This window comes from Meleagris gallopavo, chromosome 7, assembly GCF_905368555.1.
Source record: "Meleagris gallopavo chromosome 7, MGAL_WU_HG_1.1, whole genome shotgun sequence".
Taxonomy (NCBI): domain Eukaryota; kingdom Metazoa; phylum Chordata; class Aves; order Galliformes; family Phasianidae; genus Meleagris; species Meleagris gallopavo.
Genome location: NC_139410.1, coordinates 24,925,679 through 24,943,117, shown reverse-complemented (window position 1 = coordinate 24,943,117; position 17,439 = coordinate 24,925,679). Strand labels below are relative to the sequence as shown.

General features: G+C 42.0%; 1 protein-coding gene across 7 annotated transcripts in view; it reads right to left on the bottom strand.

The window, feature by feature from the left end:
* EPB41L5 (erythrocyte membrane protein band 4.1 like 5) overlaps positions 1-17,439 on the bottom strand; it is a 47,802-nt gene that overhangs the window by 6,551 nt on the left and 23,812 nt on the right. For 5 of the 7 annotated variants that reach the window (XR_014884254.1, XM_085227548.1, XM_085227549.1 and 2 more), the window contains exons 15-22: positions 15,386-15,428; positions 14,440-14,558; positions 6,757-6,923; positions 6,367-6,461; positions 2,482-2,610; positions 1,780-1,841; positions 1,201-1,302; positions 701-794 (exon numbers count right to left, since the gene is read on the bottom strand). Coding sequence is in view for 6 of the 7 variants with exons in the window: in XM_085227548.1 (XP_085083674.1) it covers positions 701-794; positions 1,201-1,302; positions 1,780-1,841; positions 2,482-2,610; positions 6,367-6,461; positions 6,757-6,923; positions 14,440-14,558; positions 15,386-15,428 (811 nt within the window). In the remaining variant the exon portion in view is untranslated. The remainder of the gene's footprint in view (positions 1-700; positions 795-1,200; positions 1,303-1,779; positions 1,842-2,481; positions 2,611-6,366; positions 6,462-6,756; positions 6,924-14,439; positions 14,559-15,385; positions 15,429-17,439) is intronic. The other 2 variants (XM_085227550.1, XM_085227551.1) reach the window with 1 other exon arrangement.

Below are 17,439 nucleotides of genomic sequence, written 5' to 3'. Positions count from 1 at the left end.
TGCCACGTAAGTTGCAGAACTGCCCTGTGCTCCAGTGCAAAGCTGAGGTATTGCACCATTTGACAAGAAGGTCAGCAAGGTCTGCAAGCTGAGCATCTGAACTCAGAAGATGAAGGTGATAATTATTCAGTGGAATGAACTATGTAATACTGGTTTAGAGGGATGACAGATAAAGGGTGTGTAGCTTTAGTTTACTTAACCCCTCAGCCTACTGAAACAAGAGCCAAGTACAATGTTGGATTCATGTTTTGTTTTGGAGAGGGACAAAGGAAAACTGACGCCTGAGTGCATCACAAAGACTGCTTTGTGCAGTTCACGGAGTCCAATAAAAAAACTACCTTAACCTTAAGGCAACCAAAATACAACAATTAAACATTACAATTCAAACGTTTTCCTCTGTCGTTATTTCGATGGAAACTGCATGTGTCACAATTTCATCCTTGCACCCATCTTCCTCAGAGCACCAATGACCAACCAGTTTAGAAAAATAAGCATCAGGCACAGAACCTGACAGAAGAGTCAGAAAGAGTGATGCATACAGCAGGCCTCTGCTCCACAAAGCAGTCTCTGGCATTCAGCAGTGACTGGCATTCACTATGTTACGACAGGCATGCAGTAAGGTCTGCTGTGGTTGCCTGAAGGCATCAGTAGCTCAGAGTGTGACACAGAAACCTTCCAGGCTGACAGGTGGTAGTGATACCTTTGAAACAGCAGCCTCCTCTGCTGGAGCCAGATTAGCTGGAATCAGCAACTCTTCATGGTTAGAGGCAGCATTATCCTCATTTAATGCATTACTGGAAGGAGAAAACATTCTCATCAGTGGATGTAGCCAGTGTTCAAAAAGACCCAACAGTATCAGCAGCATTTTCAGCACTTATTTCTAACTCACGTACACAGAACTGAAGTCTTCCCTGCAAGCCTCTTATCTCCCCAGGTAGGGCCAGGGGCAGCAGGATGTCAAATATTTCAGTCAGTTCAAAAGATGAGAGAGATCTCTTACTACTTGATAAGATGCTCACCCTGAGGCATGGCCTACACTGATTAACTGTTGCAATGCTAATTAAAGAAGCATCCGTAAACCTGTTTAGTTAGACACAGCCTAACTGCTCAGCAACTGCTCCTCATCTTTTCAAGTTGGTTTCATGGTAATCTTAGTGTGGCTCTCTTATCCCAGAAACATTTTTCTACTGAATCACTTACGGAATGAATGTGTTTGAGGCAGGGGTTGTTTTCAGGTTGTTTTGAAATACTGGACTGCTTGCTGAGGGACTACTCTGGGTTTTCCCTGATGGGAGAATGTTCCTGTACAGTGACAACAAAAACAAACACTGAAAGCTCTTCACAGACTACCTGTTATAGCATGTTTTTCAAATTGCTAGCTACTCTTTTTGTTCCATGTATTACCACATGCTCTTTGAAATTTGACACATGCTTATCTCCTTCAAAAAATTACACAGTTAAAACACGTAACTGAACCTTTTCCAGCGCCCGAGCTCAGCTAGAACTAAAGCTCATGTAAGATTCAGTAATTCTAGAAAATCAGCTGCCAGTAGGGAGAATACAGTAAGAGTACCTGAATTACTTTAATGTATCAAAACTTTGTAAACACAGCTTTTAGTGTTTTTCATTCTGAAAACACACCATGCTTACCATGTTAAACAACACTACTACAAGGTAAAATGCAACAATCACTGACACTGAGCACTGAGACTCCAGAAATACAGGTTCTCAGTACTGCATTTGGGAAAATACATTGTGCTTTTCTTCCAAAACAAGTACCTGGAAGCAGCATCCTGAATGTTGGAATTCTTGCTACCTGCCAGGCTGTCTTCTCTTACCACCTATGATACAAGAAACAAAACAAAAAAAGCATATCTGATTCCTGTTTCCATTTTGTATCAGTTCAGAGATTCACAGAAAAGCTGAGCACCTCCCTCCCAGCATGAAACTGTGCTGCTCATTTACTGCTCAAGGCCCTCAACTATCAAACTCCGTGTGAAAATTTCAGTGCAGATAACTTGCTAATGTAGCCAAATAAAATATCATTATTTGCTACAGAATTTAGTGGAATGTGCCAGAAGCATGGCCTTAGTGGCAGAACTATGGAACAAGTATTTGATTAGAAGGGATCCTTTGGGGGTTACCTGATTCAATTGCCACTCGAATCATGGTCAAGTGCAGAGGTCACTCTACAATCAACTCTAGATTGTTCAGGGCTTTCTCCAGCACCAAAAGGGATGACAATTCCTTCCTGGGCAAACTGCACCCCTGTGACAGTGAAAGGCTGGCAGGCTTCCTTATTCTGCCACTCTTTAGATCTCAGCTCCTGAAGCACCCCTATTTGCAAAGCCCCTTCTCCAACACTGCACAATTGCAGAGACAAACAGGGAAAATGGACACCTCCTGAACGTGGGGCCTCCTCACAACCAGTTCTAAAAAGCCACCTGAGAACACTGTAGTCCTCATCAGCTGAGTATTTACCTTGTGCCCTGCTTCCACCTGGGCCTTCACGATATTGCTTTTCATGTCTGCTGGAAGCCACGTTGCTGCTGCTATCGGGCTCTCAATTGCATTGTTAAGACATTTATCTGTGAGCTTCACCACTTCATCCTAGATGTGAAAAATATTAATCAGAAGCAGTTCCCACACAAAAACTCTGGGCTGAAATTAACTAACATCTCCAAAGAGCAACAAAGCTCTGAGTGAGAAGAAAAGTAGTGCTTATACCAAAAAGAGAAAGCAATCTCTGCTTTGGAACTCAGTTCTAAAATCACAGCAGCAGAAGTATATAAAAAAAAAAAAAAAAAAAGAATAAATACAGAAAAAAGCACAAAGCTTAAATGTGGAGAAGCAAAGAGCTGTGCTGAAAGTAGTGTAAAAGAACTGAACAGCAGTGGATTCTATGTATGTAGTTGAGCTTACTGATATGAGATTAATACAGCAACTATCATATAATACTGATACAGCACAACAGCAAGTTAATAATTCACTCTCAAAACTAGCATGGGAAGATTTTTGCTGTAAAACTGCTCATAAATTACGAAGTTTAATGTGTTAGCTCCCTCTCCCATCACTAATTATATTCGAAGAAACTGGCAGCCAGACACTTGACGAGGACAATTAAAAACACCTTTTCAACACAGTATATTTCATTCTGTGAATTGCATTTAATGAATTACCATTTTATAATTAAGAAATATTCCACCTACTAATTGCTATTTGATTAGTGACAGAAGTTAATTAACTGAGTGGAAACTAAACCTGGTGACCTCTCTTCTCAGGGTAGGACTCAGCAGGGGGAGACAGAGCCCAGCCTTCCCCCATATGCCACGCAGTGCCACGCTCCTGCAACGCTCAGTGGAGCAGCAACAACCCTGCTGCACTCTGACTTGCATGAATGCATTAAAAACCACTTCTGCTAGCAAATATTTAAAACTGCACATTCACCTAATTCACAAAGACCATCAGTTTATTGAATGCAAGTCTTTTTATTTGATAGGAACTATTGGAATTGGCACAAACCTGGAGCAATTAAAATGGAATTATTTTCTGTACAGTTGAGGAACCAAGCTGTGAGAAACCTTAAATCCTTACGCTTCGCCTCCCTGAACTGGATGCTGTATGCAACAGCCTCAGAGCAGAACTCTTAATGCATTCCTCCAGTAGCAGCAAAACAGTGGACTTGATTATTTTCACTGAGAACATCAGCAGAGCAGTGCTTTAAACACCATTTAGTCACTAAATATTAGTGGTCTAACTTCTTCTCCCTCTCCACCTGCACAACTAGCTCTAGGTCACACTAGCCTGCTAGCAATTAATATTCCCAACTCTGAAAAATTGAGTATTATTCAGAAATACTTTAATGTTATCAGATGTAAGTTCTGTAACACCAAGGAAATGTTCCCATCAGCAGTGAAGATTTTGAGATTTTTCTTAACCGTTTCTGTTCTGCTGCTTTCTACAGAAAGCACCTGCAGCTAAAGGGGAAAGCATTTGGCAAGTGGTAAGAGGGCCTCAAGATGTAAACCCTACCACACACTTAGTTGTCCATTTAAAACAGTAAGGCTGGAGTTTGTCAATACTGTAGCTTAATACAACTGTGTTTCCATACACTGGGTGAACCATGTGTGTACTTGATCCTTCAGCCAAAATACGGACAGTTAAGCAGCAATGTAAGAAGGGAAGACAAAAAGCTGCTGGGGAAAGTTAGGAAGCTGCATCCTTGGTTGTTTTTTAGTAGTTATGCTTAGGTCACTCTTTTCAGGACACATTTCCAAACCATTAAGCCTTCATCACCAAGCACAGCTGGGGGTTCTCATTCAGTACCGCTGTCACCTCCTTGCCTTTGCAGCCTGAAGCATACAGTCTCTAATCTGTCTACCTCGTTAAACAAACATTCTCAAGTCACCTCCTGGCAAGTTGCATCACAGACTGCAAAGCTCCATTTCATCTTTTCCACCTGAGGAAAACCACTTAGGGTACAGTCTTTTAAGTTTTCACAGTATAATTCACACGTACTTCCAGAAAGCTGCTAAGGCTTTGTTTCCCCAAGACAGACTCCACCTGCACACTGCTGATCCAGACACCTATTTCTCAGCTAAGCCAACGTTTCTGCATTCTCATCAGGGCCATATATTCCCCCCCACATTTATAACTGTGATAACCCAACCCCTCAACACCTCACACAGCTGGATAGCTGTGACTGTCCTACACTGGCATCTGTAAGATCAGCTTCTCACAGGAACCTTACCTTCCTTACTGTATTCCAGTCTAATACAATTTTGCTCTGTTCTCTCCATTTAACCAACTAGATGGTTTTTCCTCTCTGTTTGAATTAACACAGAGCTCAACAGGCAAAAGTATTCTGCATTAAGCTGTATTCTTTGCTTTAGTTTATGCAGAGGCAGCGTTTCGGCATAATAAGAACTATAGGCTACAGGCTAATCTTCTTAAAGACTCAGTAATCTTTGTAATGCAGTCACCCAGCAGAAAGGTACACAAGGCATCCCTACAACAGCCCTTAAAGGGGACAGAGCACACAGCCTGCAGCACCAAGCATACAAAGCAGCAGCACACACACACACACACAGCAGTCTCTCCACAAGAAAATCTGACTTTCACTAAATGGCACAAAGACTCCTGGGCCTCCCCACAACACAGGGCAGTGCCAACAGGTCGAATGCTGCAGATTATTTTAGTCTGTACAAAATGCAATAAAGCACTTAAAGCCTTAACATAGGGAAGCAGGTTGCTTTTTTTTCCCCCCTCTTTGCTTTGTTCACTGTCAAACCCGAAGGGAAAACTAAATTAAATCTAAATTCAAAAATATTCAGTCCAGAATCTGTTCATTTTAAGCACCTCTGCACTCTATATTCTAAAGTGTAGCTGCATGCCTGGGCTTGATGGCAAAGAACATCCCGCATGAGTGCAGCTGTCCAATAACCAGTGAACTCCTGGTCAAAGTTCTCTGCTGTCATAAGGAAGGATCCTGTCCTCTCCATCCCTTCTAGTAACACTTCTTATTTTCACTGTGGCTCTTTGATTCCCTCATGAGCCTAATTACTTCACACACCCACACAAAATTACAAGTAAAAAAGATTAAAACTGAAAAAGTTTTAAAAAGTTTTGATTTTTGTCACTTTGTAGAATACATTGGTTCACTGCAACATCCAACAGCTATTGGAGGTGACAAAGGAATGAGGGAAATCAGAGAAGGAAAAGCAATGAGGAGCAAGGGAGAAGAGAGCCTTCTCCCTGGGCAGGGAACTGAAGCTGTTATTTCGGCTCAGCTGCCTGCAGAAATGCAGCCTGACTTGCTCCAAAGGAGCAAAGTACTAAATAAATCAAACTCCACCGCTCCCCTCTGTGTAAACACACATGGAAACCTCTGCTCCCACCAAGCTCAGAGAGCTGGTGGGAACCAGTTACTGACAGGAGGAACTGACCACCAGAACACCTCTCGGAGCAGAATGTCCAAACAAACTTCTGGGAGGGTTATGGAATGCGACTGGAAAACACTAAGGGAAAAGCTCACCTCCTCAGAACGAGAGAGTGAATGATACAACGCTGTACAGCTGGCAACCTACAGATAAAGCAACAGAGGAACGTTGCAAGCGTTTAAACTTTTTGCTCCTGCAGATATTAGAAAATCTCAGCAGGCTGCAGCGTGCATATCCACAGGTTCACCTCTGCCCCATCATATGTACCTCACTTCCTATTATGCACAGGTTTATACATAAAATATTTCTATTCCCACATATTACTCATGCCTATTCTTAAAAATCTTGTAAACAGACCCTGCTGCACAGCACTATCTGGACAGAATGGAGCAACTGAACAAACCCATGAGGCACAATGCCCACCTACCTGCACGTTTATGTTTATGTTGGGACACTCAGTGGGCACAGGGCTGCTGCACTCTGCCTCCAGCTGCTTCAGTTTTAGGAATGCATCTTCAAATGCTGAAAAAGACAGAGAAGTCAACAGCTTTACTAATGTCATTGTGGAGCTAACTTGCACTAATTGTAAGGCTGAATGCTTGTTACAGGACTTCAGCTGAACTCCTAAATGCACTGCTCCATATTGTAGGAGGGCTGCATTCCACTGGCAGGCAAAACTGTCCTTATGCCTGTGATCTAAGAGAGCTCTCTAGGACAGTTCTGGATTCTTGTAAGGAAGCAGCCTCATGAGTATTTCACCAGTTAACTCTGACCCTGCACAACACAATAGTAGGAAGAAATCTCTAAGTTTGCTTACGGTCAGAGTCTGCTTTTTCAACTGCAGCTTCCTTAGTGCCAAGATGAGGGCAACCAACAGCCTCTCCTGAATCTCCTGTTACCAGGGCAACGACGGGACGGCCCACAGCATCATCCACACAGGTCTCTGGCAAATCCACACTGTCGAGGAGATCAACAAGGGGTATGCTGCAAAGGCACAAAATTGGGCATAGAGAGGCACAATTCTGTTACCAATCTTTCTACATTAAAAAAAAAAAAGCTTTAACACACAGTCTTTTTTCTTCTAGCTCCTTTTGGAGAACCAGACACATTCCGGAAAAAGTGTCTGAAGTAAACATTAGCAGCTCTGCAGGGATTTTAAACAAAGAAGCTGCAGTGAAAACCTCTGCACAATGTATAAACACAGCAATTAATTGTGAGAAAGTGAATCGCCCAGCATATTGAGCTAAGCCCTGCCCAGAGCACATACTCACTCCTTCTGGAGGCAAAGATGCACCACGACATACCATGTTAGCTCTCCTTCTGCAAGTGACTCCAGTTGTTTTAAGAAACAGGAAAGTTCTTACCTCGTAAATGCATTCGTTTGAAATAAGTGTTTGGAGATTTTCTAGCAGACTCACACCACATTTTAGCATTTTTACATGAGAAAACCAAAAGTGCAGAGGAAGACAGCCGATATTCTTCACAAAATGCTATTTCTTGGTGCAGTGCTTCCTCCAACTGTTGTAGAAAGGAGAGGGCAGGAGGGTCCACTGCTCAGGCCTGCACCAATTCTGTGCTATCATCAGACACACCTATAGCTGGTTTCAGTTTTACTGACTTGGGCAGAGACACGAATGGAACCTCAGCAGTCAGCATATGTAAGAGAACCACAGCACCTACTCTGTATCCCTTACGACTGCTTGTTTTCCTCTCCTCTGCTTTCCAAAGGAAATGGCTCCTTTTCATTTTGTCCTACCATCTGTATTTACAATGCAAATAGCAAGGTCCAAAACAAACAAAAAAACCTCACCAAGAAGAACAGAAACAGAAACAGTATTATGATACTTATGCTGTGCCAACAGCCAGGAATCTCATCTATCTCTTGCAAGTTGAGGAAATCTGTTTTAACAGCAAACTGACACATACAGACACAGCAGCTGCTGTGGAATATAATGGTTAACCAGACAACCTGTGGATACAACTGCAGTTTGATTGTCACTCCTTTCAGTCAACAATCACATTTACATACAGCACGGCTGTAATACTGATGTAAGAAAATGGATCATTTTTGATGGACCAGTTCCGAAGAGGAGAACAGTGAAACCAAGCAAGTATCCACCACAGAACTTACCATGAGCAGGGACAGACACTCCTACAGGACTGCTCAGATCAGCTTCTACTAATGGGTTTATGCCCCTTTCCCTCCAGCCCCTGGAATTTGGAAGCAGTCCAGTGTTGCCTCTAGAGGCTCCAGGAAAACAAACTCCCTTCAGCTGAAGCACCCAAAAGAATCCCTCCAATGTTAAACACACACCTCTGGAACAGACTGTGGGTTACCACCATTTCAGTGCTCAAAATGTCTGAATCACCTTAAGGCAATTAATTGCTGCAAGGCAAACTGAGGTCACTTGCTTGATTCTTTAAGCACTGGATGGAAAAGCTGCTAGCACAAAGTAGGAAAATATCCATTTCAACAGGAAAATGTATAGCCTCTGTGTGCACCATTGATGGGAAGAAGCACAGGGCTGCTTACCAAGAGTAGAACGACAGATAGAAAGAACTTATTAGAACTGAGCTAAAAGGCAGGAATGGATGTTCTTCCAATTAAGGCAACAAAGGAAGCAAGACCAAATCCTGGACCTCGTCATCAGAGAGAATAACTACACACGGAAGTGAGAATGTTTTCTAACACTTTTCTTCCCATTTTCTGACAGATTTTTGTAAGTAGTCTCCCAAATGTTGAATAGGACAACCAGCATAGGATTTTGCCAGCAGCATATTCAGAGGTGCTGAGGACACGACGTGTTGAAAGAACAAAGCGTACATAAGCTCCTAAGAACTCCATGCAAGGGAGGTGGTGCAGAGCACCAGTAATGCTGTCATCTTGTAATGCTTGTCTGAGTACTGCAGCACAACAGGGAGAAAGCAGATACAGAAGGAAAGTCAAAAGGATGAGATCTCCCAAGAACGCTGCACTGGTTGGGGCCCCCCACATCATGATGCTTGATGTCTGCAGCATCAACTGCTACCAGAGTATATGAAGCAAAGCTGACAAATAATACCAGCAGTTCAAATCACATGAAGAATGACAACACAGAAATTTTCTTTCCCTACGCAAAAATGCACAGTATTCAGGAAAAGCACAGAAATCTTATGGACATTAAGCAAAGCTCTGCCACCACCATACTGTTTAGAAAGACACCCATGCCACTCCTGAAGCACAGAACCTGCTCCATTAAAAATGCAGCTAAGTACTGCAGGTGTCAGCATGTGCTCACTGGGTACCATTTCTCAGTTTGCTGCTGGGAGTTGTCATCTTGGTGGAAACCAGGCTAATGCTCCTGAAGCCTAGGATGCTGCACTACAATAAGCTATGCAACTTCATAAATAATGAAGGAAAAAAACAAGTAGTTTGCTTTGCTTCATAAATAAACAAGTCCACATCGTACATCTAAAACCAAAATTAGGACAGCGGGCTGCTCTCATCACCTCTGTAGGTTCACACATCTTTTGTACGAAAGCTGCATTTCCTCAGCAGGGTTGGAAGTAGAGCCTTCTATTTCATTAGCAGTCTCCTCAGGTAAAAGGATGAGGAGATCAAAATACCTCAGGCAATAGGCAGCTCTATGCTAGCTCAGACTTATTGGTTTAGTTCTTCAGGGTTGGATACAGGAAAACAATGTTTTTGTATTTCTGGACTCTGTGAACAACTGGCAATTTTAAAATTATTCAAACACCTTCTTCATCCTAAAAGACAAATAGAAGTGAATTTGACAAGCCCTTCATCATCACTGTCCTTCTTTTTTTCAGTAAGAAAAAGATTACTGCAATTTAAGAGCAACTTATTTCAGAAAACAGATGAGAACACAGAGAGTTCAAGGGTAAAGAAGCCTGTGTGGTTGAAGAGCCACAAGAACAGAGAGAAGCCACCACGGTGGAGTCTTTGACTTCCAACAAAGCCAATGAACCACCCGGCAGGGCTGGTGTGTGTGGGCAGGAAACAGTTCTGTTTTGTTTCAGCACAGCAACACAGCAGCAAGAATGACAGAACGTTTCCTGGAAAGCAATTAAGACATTCCCTGGAGGAGAACCCCTCCCCAGAAATATTACTCTTTGCCTTTTCAGGAGTTCTGCTAATTTTATTCTTAGAAAATTAAAATAATTAATTCTATGCCATTTTCAAACAATGTGTTTCAGAAGTGGACTTCTTTAAAAAAAAAAAAGTTAGTTTTCAGATCAGCCACCTATCTTAGATACGTTTAAATAGTCACGGTACAAACGAAGGGGCAGTTGCATCAATTTCTTCAAGATGTTTGAAACCACACTGAAAGCCACCGGTTGCATGTGCAGCTGTTACTAACGTGTGCAGCTCGCAGAGTTAAAAACAGCTAAAATTCTTGCTATCATTAAAAAAAAATCTTAGCACAATTAAGGAGATACATATTGTAAAATGTAAGAGCGACGGGCGACCCGCAGCCTACGTGTTATTTTTCTGTCAAGTGTAAACACCAACAGCACAATATGCAGAGCCTTCATAAGAAACGCTTATTTCCTTTCCTAGTCATCTTTGGGACCGGTGGCCTCGTATCACAGACAGCTCTGAATGCAACTTTCCAGCCTCTGCTACCGAGCAGCCTCAAGCTCCCGAAGGGCCGGCATCTCACAGACTGGTCACGGTGGCTTGGACAGCATAGGTGACAGCACCGCTATGCGTTCCTGCATTCTTCACATTGTGCTCATGAACAAAAGCAGAGTACTGTCCATCTGCAGGGTGGGTCCTCGGCGGGGCCCGCGCGTCCCACAGGCTTCCACCACGTTGGCAGCGGTCGGCAGCGTCAAAGGGCCTGGATCATTGGGGAGCGGGAGGGGCACAATTAGTCACTGGGTATGGAGGGGAGGGGGGGACAGAGCACAGCAAGAGTAAAGCAAAGGAGATTGTCAGAAAAAGCCAAGGAAAAATGGTATTGCTGGAAGGTAAATACTGAAGGACAAAGGCATGCAAGAATATGTGCATATTAAGGTGGTGTCAAACAAAGCCTTTTACTGCTCAGCATCATGCACGTTTTTGCAGAAGCCTGAAGAGAGAAGTTGAGCTACGTCCTGTAGGTAATGTCTACACTTATCAGAAGGAAAAGCACTTCATATTTCAAAGCACTTCACAAAGCTGAGCAAGAAGCAAGCACTGCAGATGTGACAGAGGCCTCCCAGGCATACAGCACACTGCATTTCAGGAGCTGAAAGGGTTCAGGTGGCAGCTCTAACTGCACGGCCGAGACCAGCCGCTAGTTTTGCATGTGAAGGCAGGACGGTACACAAATGCTCAATTCATAAAATCAAAATCACAGCAGTGGCACGCCTGCTCCACTTGGAACAGAGCTCTCCAAAAGCTAGTTAGAGGAGAAGGAGACAATGCTCAGCACTTTGAAAGCTGTTTAGAAAAATACTTTTATGCGGGTGCCAATAGATAGAAGCAATAAGGCTTTGGGCACAAGCATCTCCAAAGCAGCAGGGATAAAGAATTTACTCAAACTGCTGAATTTCAGGACATTTTAAAAAACAGATCTGCTAAGTGCTGTCTATCTTGTACTAGAATCCTTCACTGCTGTGTTTCAAAACACGCTGCAGAAAGTTACTATCAGATACCAAAAAAGAGCTTGAAAAAAAGGGAGCTCTCAAACTACTCAAGAAATTCCTGAAACAAACATTCTCCTTCATTTTCATGTAAAATTCTCTATTTAGTGACCCAAACTTTGCTGCTGTTCATTTAGAGGGCATGTGGAACAGCCCCTGAGTTTAAATTCCATCTTTTCCTGTTCCCAGCCCTTCCAGCCCAGACAAGCAGCCAGTGCATGCGTTAGGAGATCACATGTGCTAAGGCAGGGAAGCAGAAAAGCATGTGGGATTCACAAGTGGTAAATGATTAACGTGCAGCGATAGTCCTCCTTTTGAAAACAGAGAGGATTTGGGTAAAGCTCAGCCATGGGTAAACTCAGAGTTTCAGTTTTTGTAAAACATTCTGAAGAAATGACCCACGAACATCAAATGCACCACTCCTCAATAGTTCATTAAATTATCTACCAGTTTCTCCAGCTTAAGCAGTTATGAGAAAACTGCATCCACTAGGAAGGAAAAAATCCCTTGTGTATTCACAATACATAAGCAGTCAGTAATCATTTGTCTTCTATCCTAGCTCCAGATAGATTCTTGAGAAAAGGTCAAAGTTGGAAAGATACACATTATGTTTTAGGCTTCTCAGCCTTGCAGCCAGTATTTCAGCTCATTTTAAGACCATCCAGACCAATATCACTTTCCTGTACTGACAATTTTATATGAATGGAAAAAAGAAAATAAAAACATCAGAATCCTTCCTGTCTGGCAGAGTACTTTCTCTGATCTGGCACAAGTGCTGTTGGCAGCTGCAGCATTAACATTTCAAATTAAAGGAAACGTTGCCATTAGGAAGGGATCTAATCTGCAACGCAGCCAGCATGGGCATCTGCCAAGAAAAGTACGGAAACGCACAGGGTCGAGACCTCACTTCTAAACCCCTTCAATCCAACCATCGACAAAATCCCCAGTCCGAAATATTTCAGTGCTCTCACCAGTCCTTGGCAAGCTCTCTCTAAAAGAAGACTATTTTTCTGACAGGAAGCAAAGATAATCCATGCAGAAACAGGCCAATTAAAGACAGCGGCAGCTGACAAGAGAACTCGTTAGTAGCAGACGGCAAGGCTTGAAGGCAGTACCCAAGCTGCAGCCCCCGCACCAGGTAGCTATGCTCCAGACACTGCAAACCTAATCCCACTGCCCAGCTATGAAACAGCATGTAGCTCATCTGCTGACTCAGCTCCAAACTGTTCTCTTCTTCTCCCAGCTGGATTTGTCCTTCATTACAGGCAGAACTGCCTCCAATAATCGTGCTACGGCTCTTAGAAACCAAACATGTACACAGCGCAAGTGTTACTCTCCCCATTAAAACACATTAATTGCCAGGCAGCATGTTTTCTTTATGGAATATTGCTTTGGGTTTTCTGCAGATACAGTTTGTATTCTTCCATAGAAAGGCTACACAGTGCAGCAGCTGGGACAGAAGTTGAGATCCTCAGACAGCATGAAGAGTGACAAACTCAGGTTCTAAATCCTAGCGGAGGCATACCAAGACCAAATCTGAAACAGATTGGCTACAGAGTCCTCTCTGCTTCTGAACAAAAGCAGTAGGATCTCAAAGAGAAGCAGAAGCCTTACGAATACTAGCACAAATGTCTGCCTGAATCAGATACCCAGGAAGAGTTGTTTGGAGCAGGAGTCAAACATTTTCATCAGAAGAAATAATGGCTGTAGCACACTGCTTGCAGTTAGACCAACAAACAAAAAACCAAAACCATTTTGAGAAGGCCGAAGAACAAAGAAACCAACCACCTTTCACCCGCCACCACGGAGGGAATCAAGTGATCAACAGGATCTCAGCACAAGCACAGATCTCAGCTACTAGATAAATCAAGGGCAAAAGAAAGAAAAACAGCGTTGATCATATATTCTCACTGAATCATCAATATAATGCAACAGACAAAGCAAAATTATCCTCCCTTTTATAATACAAAATCCATAGCATTGAAACTCATCAGTATGATTTGCAGAACTTGAGCACATTTGTCACTGCACGATTTATTCTTAAGAGGTGCTGAAGCAAATCAGATTCATACGTCAGTCAATGGGAGAGGGATCTTTTCTGTTGAGGGAGGAAGAGCTTAGGATAAGAGCTTTACTGTCCATCCACTCCATCATAGCTGCTCCTCAGAAGTCTCACAGAAATTAGAACTACCCTTCTAGGATCAGCCATAACAGGCTGAAGAAGGTCAGAAGTGTGCACACATCAGTTTTGGTTTTGAAATACCTTTGCAATATCAAATTTCTTTTAAAATGATGAATGATACAGAAGTTTACCTTCAAACAAATCAAGCAGGTTTTGAGATGCATCAATTCCTTAAAACAGTGCTCAGATTGCATAAAATCAAAGCTCTTATCTTTAGCTTGTGTCACTTTCCTCAAGCTCCCATTCTCCTTAAGACAAAGAAAAGATCAGCTTGTCCCTTTAATAAGATTTTCTAAGAGATTCAGCATATACAACGATTTACAAGATTCTGCATTTTATTAAGGACAGAGTTAAGTCTCTGGGCTCCATGATACCAAGCAAAGGGTTAAAAGAAATATTAGGACAAAAGAGAAGAACCCAGGTCTTCCCAAGACCTAAAAATGCTGTTCTGAATGCAGTCACTGCAGCCCTGGAGAAACTGTCTTTTGGTTGGCAGTGATCATGCATGTTGCCTTCAGCTCCCCAGACTACACTCTCAGCAACAAATCAGCTCTATCACCACTAACTTGACTCTCAAATTACGTTAAAGATACAAAGTAGGCAGTTCACTTAAGAACAGATAAAGAAACAGGCACTTGGATCATGCCTAAGCAAGCAAAATTCATTTCCCAGCAAAGCAGAACGTACCACTTCTTGTCTTGCTGGCTGCCTCCTGGGCTCCTTGGGAGGTTCTCTATTTCCACTAGGACTGGGGCAGAAGGAACTGCTGCTGTTAGGACAGGTAAGTTTGGCTTCACATTCCAACTCTTTGGAGACAGAATGTAAACAAGTTGGTTGCTATACACACTTCAATTAGGCAATGACATATTTTATGTAAGAAAACATACGACCACTTTTCCTTAAGCACAAAGCTAAAACAAGGCTGTTTTCTTGCATTACTTCCACAGCACTGGACGCCTATGCCCAATCTTTTCCAGCAGTACACAAAACACCAGGATTGGACTGAATTGAAGGCTGCTCAAAAAACTCAGTTTGCATAAAAGCAAAAGCTGGGCAGAGCACCAACTATCTGTTTGCTTCTAGCTGAGACTGTGCTCAATGATCAAATAAACCGGATTTCCAATTCCCACCAATCTGTGACCCCGCAGTGACTGAAATGCTCCAGAAAGCATGACAGGGTCTTTCCAAACTCCACGTCCTGTTTTTTGGTACTCAGAATGAGAGTTACCTTACTGTTTTCAGTGAAACAAGGCCTTCTATGCTAAGGAGGTACTGTAACCAGGAATCAACACTGGTGCTGATGGATTACTCCAGGCCTTTTGTATTACTTAGCACGTGGAATTAATGTGCTTTAGATACTAAAATCTTGTACATAGAAGTACTTCCTGTACCTATGAAAACCTGCATTTATAAGTAGAATAATTTATATAGCACAGAGATATGGTATATCCTCTTCATTCTAGGTAAGTTAACCAGCTATCTTGCTTTAAATAAGTAGCTACTTCTTCGCTTGCAGCTTGGTTAATTGCATGTAACTTTTGATACAGCTGGCCAGAGAAGGAAATAATGACATCCTCAGATCTGTTGAAATGCATGAAAACTGCCTTAAAAGGACGAAAGAGATAGGCCTTACTTGTGATCCATTGGTCTGAGTAATAACAGCATTGTTAGGGAAACTGAAAGATAAAAAAGAATTCAGAATCAGGTCAACAAATTCTTGAAGTCTGACAAAACTGGAAGAATTTTCAAAAAGAAACAAGATTTAATGAAGACCTTCCAACATTAAACATTCTCAACGAAAAGTCTGAAAACTTATGTTCTGGGTCAACTGCTTCATTTTAGAAGAGTAAGGGTACCATGTTAATTTGTTTTGTTGTTTTTGTTTCATCTGTAATTCATCTTTGTTTTGTTATCTCCTCTTCCTTTCCTGACTCAGTTCAGCCCTTCTGATTCAGCAGTAAGGCAGGGCACTTTAAAAGCAAAAATTGTATGATTTTTAGTTAAACCCTCAATAAAACACAACGTTGTCAAAACCTCATTTACATGCTATAAGTGTTCTGTCTGCTAATTAACACGCCTCTGATTTAAATTCCATACCATAGTTTGGAAGAAAAAAAAATCATGAGCTTCTTCTGTATACAGGGCCTAATAGACTGAATTATTACTTTGGTCTTAAAAGCAGCTATTCAAAGTTTTACACACAAAAGTTCAGCACGGCATCAACGATTTTATGCTTTTTGTTATTCTACATATTCAAATGTTCATGTTTTTGAGAGATTTAATAGCATGAACATCCTGTACAATAATTATGTGTTGTAAATCTTATGCAAAGCTAAGTGTTCAAGAAAAGATTTAAGGCATTTTTTTTTCCTATTATTTTTTTCCTAATGGTTCCAGGATCTTACCACTAATTATTCTTTTGATTGATGATCTGGACAACAGCAAACCAATATGGCAAACTGACAATTTAAATAGATCTCTGTCTAAGCTGTTCCTTGCCTGCTTCCCAACTTCGCACCTTCTATACTGAGAGAACGTGGAAGTTACCACAGAAGAGAGCAGAAATATTTAAGAATGCCTTCTGGGCAGCACATTCCCCAGTGCTGAGGTAATGCCAAAGAGTGGAACAACATACATCTTTCATGATGCATTTCAATTAGCAACACTGGAGTGTAGAGTTTCAGCAATAGCACTGATTGCTCTGGAGACCAACATAACAATGCCACACCTATGTGGAGATCAGAAGGCTGCTCTTATCAGAAGCAAAACTGCATATGGAGTTTCTCCTCCCACTCTCACAATGACCTAAGCAGCATGAAACTCATGGGAGGGCATAACAACAACAGCATGACGAGAGCAGTAATTAATCAGGCCGTCATACGTTTCGTGCAGAGTGTATTCAAGCACTCTAATGATAACCTGCATTAAAGAGAACTTTCCAGTGTCACGAAAAGGAAAGCCAGCAAAGGAGGGGACTTGCCTGTAAAGTCCCAAAGTCAAAGAGACCTCCACTAAAGCAAGTGCAGCATTGGTCTGACTTTTCCTAGGCTTCTCCCTTTCTCATGTAAGAAGCAGCCTGGACTGAAGGCAAAACTTGGTTCCTCCACTACCAGGGAATTCTTTTAGCCTGGTGTTCTCTCTTCACTGACGGAACATCGTAATACCCAACGATCTGGTTTCATTTCATACTGCAACTATAATACGAACTTCCACATTCAGAAAGACTCCAGGCACAGAAATGAAGCACCTAAAGGCTTCTCAGTGCTGGTTATGACTAATTCATAACTACCAGTATATAAGAACATTCTCAAAGAATGTACAAATAAATGTAAGTACAGTACAGAATATAAAGATAAAAGCACTTCAAACACTTACATATCTCAATATATTGCCAGAATAGGCAGATCTCAGCAAGAACCTCATGTTTTCACTTGATCTTTTCTCATGACAGCACAGGGAACTACAGCTTATAATCTGCAAGTTATCAGCAGCTTATAATCATAGCTAGTCTTAAACAAATAATGTTGCCCTCTAGTTAGTAAAATCTTCAATGTGACAGCAATACAGCAGCTCTGCTTCAAATAGTAGGATTTGTTTAAAGCAAACAAACAGAAAATCCACAGCAAAACTACAGTTAAGAGGTTAATGCTATCTACATTCAACTAATCTTATAACTACCTGCAGACA